The following is a 9,883-nucleotide window of genomic DNA, read 5'->3' as shown; positions in this document are numbered from 1 at the left end:
TCGCCGTGCAATGTGTGTACAGTGGCTCCACCACAAACTGTGTACGCTCAGTGCGCGCGGCTGCGATATTTTGTTGCAGTGGGTGCCATCCCATGTGGGAGTGCCAGGAAACGAAGCTGCTGACCGACTCGCCAAGGCAGTCCACTCCAACCCAGCAGCTCCAGTTTGTGAGGCTATCTCGGCCTTTGACGCAGCGCGTCACATACTACGCCACAAGGTTGCACTTTGCCACCCAGTCCCCCGCGTCACATCTGGCAAGCTCCCAAGGCCTGTCCCGTACCTTGCCTTCGGACGCGCGGCATACTCTTTACTCCTGCGCATCAGAATTGGTTGCGTCTTCACGGCAGACCGATGCCACCGCCTCATGGGAGAGGCCCACACAAACTGTATTGACTGCGGAGACACAGAAACAGTTGAGCACCTGCTCTGTGAATGCCCCGCTCATGCTAACGTGCGCTCCATAATGCGCGCCGGATACAGCAAGCTCGGCCTGCCGGCAACCTAGTCTTCCCTGAGGCATCGCCACATAAAAGGAAAGCTGCCCTGTCCGCTCTCGTCTCCTTCGTTGATGAGGCGAGCCTTCGCAGGCGCATCTAATGTCACCCAAGTGCTATGTGCTGCGTGCTGTGAACACAAACCTTCTGTGCATTGTGCCCCAGTGTGCTCAATTTCACCAACGCGCGCTACATTGTGTGTGCCCGCAAAACCCTTTCCAGAGACACTTTGGCGTCTCCACTCCCCCTCCTCCTGCACTCAGAAACATACTGTGATCAATGAGTGCATGGGCATCTTCTGACTCACTCCACTGCGTGCTTCGCAATGTGTGCCCGCCCACTGTTTCTCATGCCTGTGTGTCGCGCTTTTCGTGCTGCATTCTGCCGTGCACTTGCCGCCCTTTCTGCCTCCGGACCCGTCCTCTATTCTATCTCTTTAATTCCCCTCCCCCAACCCTGTGCAGCGCAGTGAAGGTGTTCTCCAAGAAACAGTTGCACGCCCTGCACACCAATTTTTCACCAACAACCAGAACCAATTACAGTGCGTGGCTGAACTTCGACTCTTACTAGAATTTCTAATTTATTCCAACCTTCGCCCTCGCATGTAATATTGCGGGCGCCTTACTACCGCCAGTCTCCCCTCCCCCTGTCATCACCCCCCCCCCTCTCACATATTTCTTTAATCCTTCTCTCTTGCGCAGACCCGTTGCGGTGTTCCCTTCATAAAGGAGAAAGTTATAGGGCTGTGCACTCCCTTTTATTTCACACCCCCTACCCCCCAACCAACCTTCCCCCTTTCACAGAATCTCTCTCTCCGAGCTACCATCGTGTTCGGACGGAATTTTTGGGAAGACGCACCACGTGCCATTGCGTTTGCTGTTTCCCGTAGTTTTCAGCCCCACGATGGGGCTCTTAGCATCCCCAAGTCTCCGTAGAGGATGAACCGTCTTGACGAGAAGATGGAGGGTTTGCCCTCGAACCTCCGCTCACGGGCAACCGGGAAGCACCTCCGTGTGGGCAGTGTTGACTGCTCCCGCACGCTGCACCAACTCTACGCGGATGCGAACCGGATTTTGGAGCTGCAAGCTCAGGCACAAGACTTCGTCACTGCCGTACAACGCCCTGATGCTGCCCAGAGCTCCTCTGGGGCCTCTCCGCCTGCTGCGAATGCCAGCCCCCAGGTTGCGGCTCCTGGAACGGTTGTGATCATCCCAGTGGACGCAGGGGAAAAGAGCTCCATACTCTTCTTGGACACAACAGTGGAAGTCAGTTCGCTGGGCGTGGAAGGAGCACGCTCGAAGTCCCTGCTGTACAAGAATCTGGACAGCTCCTTTCGGTACCCAGCAATATGGCTACCGAGCCAAAGCCTCCTCGAATTTTTTAAGGCCTCCGCACTTTCCTTCTCGCACCCTTTGACGTCACCCCACCTTGACCGGTCGGGCGGTAGGGTGACCGGTCAAACAAGTTGGTGCACTACCGCCTAGGCTTGTCAGTACACACGTGCTGCGTGCAGTGTCCTGTCACGGCAGCTTGACTCTGAAGCTAAGCACGTGTTTCTTTTCGTAGCGTGGTCTGATTTCCTTCTGCAAACGTGTGTTGTGTGCTGCATATCTGCGTCGTGAAAGTGTCAGTGAAAGTTCCGGCAGTCCAGGATGGGCCGCTGTTGCGTGCCGAACTGCCGTGGAAATTATGACGGCGGTCCGAAGGTCCGTGTCTTCTCATTCCCAAAAGACGACCGGAGGATAAAATGGAAGCAGGCCATCCGGCGTGATGATTTGGACATCGACACACTGCGGGATCCAAAGGTAATATAATTTTCCCATATGTCAATCACTGTTAATGTCAAATGATAATATACATTCGGATGCATTAAGCATACGGCATGCAACCAGTTCGATACACGGCGTGCTGCAGTTGATGGCAGTTAACTGACATACAGCAGCACTTATAAGCAGCACCAATAGCAGTAATTAGCCAATCTGTGGTAGTAACAACAGCACTTACATCGCAAAAGAAAAAAAGAAAACAGGACGTAGAAAAATTTCATATACTCAAAGGGAACATTCCTCTTTTATGCAGGTGTGCGAGCTCCATTTTAAGCCCGAATACCTCCGGTCTACAACATCGTACACAGATGCTGATGGAAAGACAATAGAAGTTGCGATGAACCTCACCCGACTCACTCCTGACGCGGTACCTACGATACTGCCAAATTGCGCATCATACTTATCTAATTCTGCACCGATTCGCGAGGAGCCTGATGCAAAACGGAGACGACGCGAAGCAACTCGTCTGCAAGACGCCATCGAGATGTCACTTGCGACACATGAAGAAGAGGAGCACAGGAACAAAGTCTCGTCGTATGGGCAACTTCTGTCTCTCCTTGAAGGTCTTCACGTCTCAGACTTCTGGGTGATGCGAAAAACTGACGCCGCCGTAGCATTCTTTCACGTCAACGAGAATTCAGCGCCCCCAGAAATCGAACGCTCCGTGGTAGTAAATAATTCGTTGAAGGTGTCAGCCTTTTGGAGAAAAGTTGAGCTGCGCGGTGGTGAAATGACAGTTCCCGACAGACTTGAAGACATGCGCAGTTTGGAATCCGTCCTCAAAAGTGTGCAGCAGTTCAAAGCACCCGACCGTTGCGAGAAAGACGAAAAACTGAAAGCCTGCTTTCAATTACTTTTTTCTCTTCTTGATGATCTTTCAAGTGATGACCTTCTGCCAGTGGAAAAGATGGAAACCCTAAGATTTCTAAAAGAACAGCTTCATCTGCTCAACAGAGAACGGACTGCATTTAGATATTCTTCAGAGCTTGTCATCTTGTCAAGCATATTTTTCACAATTTCCCCACATGCGTACAAATTTGTTCGCAGCTCTGGAAAATTGATCTTGCCTCATCCCTGTACAATCACCAGACTCTGTAACAAATACAACGTTAGCCCTGCGGCAGAGCAAAGTGATCAGGGTTTTTTAAGTTATATAACAAAAAAAGCAAATCTTCTGAAACCCCATGAGAGGACGGTAACACTTATGATGGATGAGATTTATATACAGCAATATTTTGAGTATAAGGGAGGTTCCCTCACGGGAACAGCATCCAACTCCTCTGAAGCTGCCAAAACTGCGCACGTATTTATGACGCAGTCGTTGCTTTCTGGACACAAAGATGTGGCACATATCTTGCCAGTTTTCAGCATTGAGGCAAGTGACTTGCATGAAGTCCTCAAAAAGGTTATTTTAGGGCTTGAAAAAGCCGGTCTCAAGGTTATTGCGGTTGTAAGCGATAACAATTCTATAAACAGAAAAGTAATGTCATTATTTTCCAAGAAAAAAGCAATTGACATAGTGTATCCTCATTCGGCAGACAATGCACGGCCGTTGTTTTTTGCGGTGGATCCTGTGCACCTGTTAAAGTGCATTAGGAACAATTGGCTCAATCAAAAAAGTCCAGATACATCTTTTCTTTATCCAGAGTTTAAAAGCACAGAATCAAAGCTTGACATAAAAAAAGCTTCGTTTCAGACGCTTCGGGACCTGTATACTTCAGAGCGACACAACCTGTCTAAATTTGCCTATGGACTAACATACAAGGCCTTGCACCCAACAAATATTGAGCGTCAAAATGTGAAACTTGCGCTCAAAGTAATCAATCCTTTTGTAGCACAAGCTCTGAAGACTCCCGGTACGAAACCCGGCTTTCCTTATGCCGCTGATACTGCGGAGTTCATTGATTTAATACACAGGTGGTGGTGCATCGTGAACACAAAAACACCATCAAAGGGCCGACACCTCAGAGATCCTTATCAGGAGCCTGTCAGAAACATGACTGGTGTGCAGCTGCAATTTCTTGGTGAATTTGTAGACTGGTTGGACACATGGAATGACCTGAAGATGAGTGGCAGCCGTTCTGGTTCACTGACTCCAGAAACTCATGCAGCACTCCGGCTGACATCATATGCGTTGATAGAACTCAGCAGGTACTGTCTCGAAGAGCTTAATTTTGAATATGTCTTGCTGGGGAAATTTCAAACAGATAGTTTGGAGAGCAGGTTTGGACGTTACCGCCGGCTTGCTGGATCCAATTATCATATTTCTGTTCAGCAAATATTTGAGTCGGAAACCAAACTGCGTCTTCAAGGCTCACTGGTATTTCCAGATATGAAAGAACTCTCAGAGTCCAGCACCATCACATTTGAAGGCAGAAAATTGCAAGACCAATACAACATCACGGTTACATGGGATGACATCAATTCAAAGAAACAAAGTTTGCCCGCAATAATTTACATAGCTGGTTTCTGCGCCCACGCCGCCTTGAACAAACTTCCTTGCGAAGCTTGTGCAAGAAACCTGACTAGAGAGGACAGGGACATTCCACCGGACGAGAACTGTCTAATTCAAGGGCTCACTAGAGGAGCGCTCAAATTTCCGCAGCCTGTCGTTGTGAACGCTGTTCTGCACACAGAAATTGTGCTTGAAAAATTGACGACAAAAGAAAACGCCGCGCAGTTCCACTCCACACGCCATCAGAGAGAGCAGCTCCTTTGCTTACTGAAGCACTTGTTGAGCGATGACGAAGAGTTGGATGTTTGCTGCAACGGACATCACCCGGACAAAGTGATTTCCAACATTTTGTGGGCTGCCACGAACACCTACATGAAAAATTACGTCCAGATGAAGACGGACCTGCTAACGGCTAAGAAGGCCGCAGCTCAAGAGAGAAAATTAAAAAAGTTTAGATGTTTAGATGTTTAGAGCTATGCGTGCCGCATGCACTGCGCGCGACGCCGGCAGATGCTTTCCCGCACTGCTCGGTCAAGGTGCGTGACGTCACGGAGCGAGTGCGCAGGCCTGAAAGTATTCTAGGAGGCTTTGCACGAGGGTACAGTGCTCTAGAATATGGGTAGTGGGTTCAGGAGCCGGCGCGCTCCATGCGATGCAGTGAGGCGGCGAGTGTCGACAGGTCCCGGATGTAAGCGGTGGCGCTGTTGTAGCGTGGGCTGTAGGCGCGCGGCTAGCAGTCCCGCCAAGCTGCCTGCAGCTGTTTGTTGCTTTTTGTGCGGTGCATTTTTCCTCTTTGTGAATTCGCGGCGTTAAGACTACGGTCATGCCGAATCGTCGGCGTCAACGGTATTGTTTTGCTCCCGGGTGAAACGGGATACCAGTGGACGAAAGGCGATCAGCCGTCGCTCTTCGCTGTGCCAAAGGATGAGAACCGACGGAAGCAGTGGGAACGCAACCTTCATCGAAAGATAAGGTTTTGGACGAAAACTGCTGTGTGTGTGAGCTACATTTCGAGCCATCATGCATTGTGAGGGACTTTATACACATCATTGACGGCAAAGAAGTCCGCATCCCGCGTGGAAAGCCGGAACTTTTACCCGATGCGGTGCCAACTTTGCTGCCGAGCTATCTGTCAAAGAAAACACCGCTACAGAGACCACCTAGAAAGAGGAAAAGCACAAGTACATATCCTAATGAAGCGAAAAGACCACAAAGTAATGCTTCCGACGTTAACAAGGAATCGAGGTGTCCGGGCATTGACACTGAGAGTAGCGTGTTGGCGAACGACCAAGACCCTTGTGAAGTTGACGAAGCATCGGTGCCGGGCGATTTTTCTAAACTGGATGTTCCTTCAGATACTGGAGCTGCCATCGCATACCTGATTACAGTGGTACTGTGTACTGCAAGCTAAGAATGGGCGAAAATCAATGCGTGGAGCCAGAGAGTTTGCAGTGAGTTTACTGCAATTTGTGACAAAGGAGGGTTGCTCTACCCGTCTCGTGTGCTTTTTTTGATGGTGAGAAGGCTGGAAAACCTTTTCATAACTTTTTTTAGTCAGGAAAAGCTGTGCAGTAACAGCATAGTAGATGTTATGGTGCTGGGAAAATCTCAGATTTCATGTGGTGTATGGTGCAGCCAGCACTCAGAAGCGCTCACAGTCAGCATTCTCAAGTTTTATGTTTTGACAAGGCTGCATTTTTATGTTAAATTAATCAATGAGTCGCGAGAAGCCCGCAGGAAAAAGAAGCTTCATGCTAAGATGGGCAAATAAGTGCTCATAGTCGCGCGGCTAAATGTACTGTGCAAACAAGAAAACACGGCATTCCTATGAGAAATTCAAGAATATGTCTCACACTGCGCATAGTTGGAGCGCTGCAATAAAGGAGTGCTTTGTTTTATAAAAGTTATTTTATCTTGTCTTGCATTCATCAGCGTTTATACATCGGCGGCAATTGACCCTTCGTTTTGATGAAAAAAATGCATGCATCAAAACAACAATTAAAACAGGGGCATGAAATCTAAAGTTCGACGAAAACTCGTCCGGTCAGGTAGAAGATTCATGTAAAAAGGAAAGGAACGCCGACCAAAGGTTGTTAGAAAAAAAAAATTTCGGCTTCCCTACGGAAGCCTTGATCAGAGTTATCAAGGCCTCCATAGGGAAGCCAGAACGTCTTTTTTAACAACCTTTGGTCGGCGTTCCTTTCCTTTTTACAAAACAGAGGCATGCATGCCACACTTAAAATTATCGCATTCACATATAGTACGCTGTACACACAACGGTCTCTAAGTGAAGCGTTTTTTTTTATTCCAATTTCTTGTTGCCCCGCCCCTCTACTAAAACACTTCCGATGGCTCAAGCTGGAGTACACTCGGCCACGTTTGCCGACAGCTTCGAGTTGGCCGCTGGATAACCCCGATGATCGATAGAATGTTTGCTCCTCTCCCTGTACTCAGCCTTTCCTATGGGTGGCGATAATACTAGTATGCACTAACGTTGAAATATGGGAGCCGTACCTGCAAAAGAGCACGATCAGCGTTGCGAAGCATTAACGGGGCCGCTCGTCCGCACCACCGCGCTATCGGCTGTTGGCTACTACTACATCTAATTTTCTTTATTCGCCGACAATATCTGTGTACAGCTTCACCTATTTGTAGGACCTGTTTTAAAAGACAGAGCCTTGCTTATTTCAAGACGATTCTATGCACAGCGCGCATCCAAGGCGCGGCGCGCCGCATTTCATACAGCCCATGCTCTGGTGGCGCCATCTGGTATCGTCGACACAAGTCGCCTCACCGCTGGCCGCTCCCTGAACCCACTACCCATATTCTAGAGCACTGTAACGAGGGCAGCCATCCTGACCGACTCAGGGGCATCCCTGCAGGCAATCCACAGCCCCGAGAGCGGCTCGCGCCTGCTCCGCATAGCAGCACTGAAGCTGCACCTGCTCGGGGTTCGTGGATGTAATATCTCCATGCAGTGGATCCCCTCCCACATCGGCGTGGATGGCAACGAGGCGGCGGACGAGCTGGCCCGCGCGGCACTGCACCCAACAGTCCCGCTCTCGCGCATCGCGACCTCGTATGATAGCGCGAGGCTGGCACTGCGACGCTTCGTGACGCGGCAGCACCTAGACCCCCGCGTGGCCTCGGCGACGGCGATGACGACCGTCGACACCAGGCCGTTCGTCAGGGCCGATTACGCCCTGCTCTTTCGGCTGCGCACCGGCTCTGGATGGACCTCCGATCGCCACCGCGATCCCCCGGGGGCATTGTGCGCGCTGTGCGGGAGCGCCGACACGCTCGAACATATCCTCCTGAGACCCGTTTATGGCAATTTGTCCAATATATTTGATATTAGATTTAAGCCAGTACTCCCGCGCCGAAAGATTCATCTTCATAAAGCCCGCTTGTCCAATACATTGGACAACTGGTGGCGCCATCTGTGCACCTTTTTTTGAACTTAAACTGCTCACTTTCCCGCCAAAACACTTTGAAAATGGCGGCGTTCAGCGGCGCGGCGTTCTATGGCACCTGCCGGAGAAGTAAGTGTTGTTTCTGCAATTCTTACCTACTTTGAACGCGTAAATTTTGTTGGATATCAACAAAAATAGAACAGAAAACATGTAGATATTATAATTGTAACTCTACATGACCTAACTTTTCTGTGCTTTCAATTTGATTTCACGTGTCCAATACGTTGGACGCTGGGACTCAGCCCGGTTATTTTGACCGCGTTTTTTAAAATGGCTTTCGCAATAACTGTAAACGAATACTGCTGGTATTTAACGGCTGGGGACGAAATAACGTCTTTTTTGTTGTAGGAGAAAGGCCACGCGTTTCTGATGAGACGGCGGAAGCAGTTTTACAAAGAATTGCACAAGCCAACACATCATTGACCTATCGGACAGCGACGACGACACTATTGTCGACCCAAACTTCAGTGCACCACTTGAGGATGAAAGCACTGACGAAACCAGCGATGACGAAGGTCCCTCCAGATCAGGCACTGGAAGAGCTGAGAAGACTTGGAAACGCCATCAAGGGTAAGGAAGAAATTATTAACGAAAATGTGTGTAGAAAATGTGTCATGATGACCTCAGATATTTATAACATAAATACTGGCATTGATTTTTGCGAAATTTAATTGGCGCTTATTTTTTGCATGCAGTGAGATTACAACTTGAATCCCTGACTTTGGAGACAACATTGACAGCAGTGAACAACGCTGTTCGTGGGCACCAATTGACTACTTCGTGCAGTACATTCCTAATGAGGTGTACGAAAAAATGGCCCTGGCTATGAATCGGAGTTATGTTGAGATGACGGGAAAATCTCTGCAAACATCAGCAGAAGAACTGAAAACTTTTTCCGCAATTTCATTGACCATGTCTTGTCTGTGTTATCCACAGATACGGATGTACTGGCAAAAAAAAAAACACGAGTACCTCTTGTAGCAGACAACGTGTCCAGAGATCGATATTTTAAACTGCGACATCGCCTGCAGTTGGTTACTGAGGTTGAAGTCAGCGAAGAAGAGAAGATGACCTACTGTGGCGCATAAGGCCGCTGTTGGAATTTGTATTGAAGGGCTGCCAGAAGCTTCCTCGCTCAAAGTATCTCTGCATTGACGAGCAAATGATCCCTTTCAGCGGACGCACCCAGCTCAAGCAATACGTTCCGCGCAAGCCAAATCCAGAGGGGCTAAAAAATTTCGTCCTTGCCACTCCCGGTGGATTAATCCTTGATTTTGAAATCTATCAGGGAAAGAAATCAAGTCTATACCCAGGGAGTTCCGGAATCGCTGAATCCGCAGTGCTGCGGCTGGCCGATAGACTGGCCCCAGGTACAAGTTTTTACTTTGATAGATACTTCACATCTTGTGCACAGCTAGATAAACTTACGGACAAAGGAATTGCCGCAACGGGGACACTAATGAATAACCGAATACCTAAAGGGGTAAAACTTTCAGGAGAGAAAGAGCTCAAGGAAAGAGGAAGAGGAGCCTCGGAGGCATGGATCAGGAAAGACAAGAAACAGATTGTCGTACGATGGTATGACAACAAGCCACTAACTTTCCTTTCTTCAGTTCATGGAGAGGACCCACAAGA

General features: G+C 49.0%; 1 protein-coding gene across 1 annotated transcript; it reads left to right on the top strand.

Moving 5' to 3' along the window:
- The first annotated feature begins 1,855 nt into the window (after positions 1-1,855).
- On the top strand, positions 1,856-5,287 carry LOC144100615 (uncharacterized). The gene is made up of 2 exons (XM_077633504.1): positions 1,856-2,299; positions 2,574-5,287. Exons 1-2 carry the CDS (start codon positions 2,147-2,149, stop codon positions 5,244-5,246), a joined length of 2,826 nt encoding a protein of 941 aa, XP_077489630.1. The 5' UTR covers positions 1,856-2,146; the 3' UTR covers positions 5,247-5,287.
- Positions 5,288-9,883: the final 4,596 nt, after the last annotated feature.

Source organism: Amblyomma americanum, chromosome 8, assembly GCF_052857255.1.
Source record: "Amblyomma americanum isolate KBUSLIRL-KWMA chromosome 8, ASM5285725v1, whole genome shotgun sequence".
NCBI classification, from domain to species: domain Eukaryota; kingdom Metazoa; phylum Arthropoda; class Arachnida; order Ixodida; family Ixodidae; genus Amblyomma; species Amblyomma americanum.
Note: the sequence above shows the minus strand (reverse complement) of the source record. Positions and strands in the feature narration are given on the sequence as shown.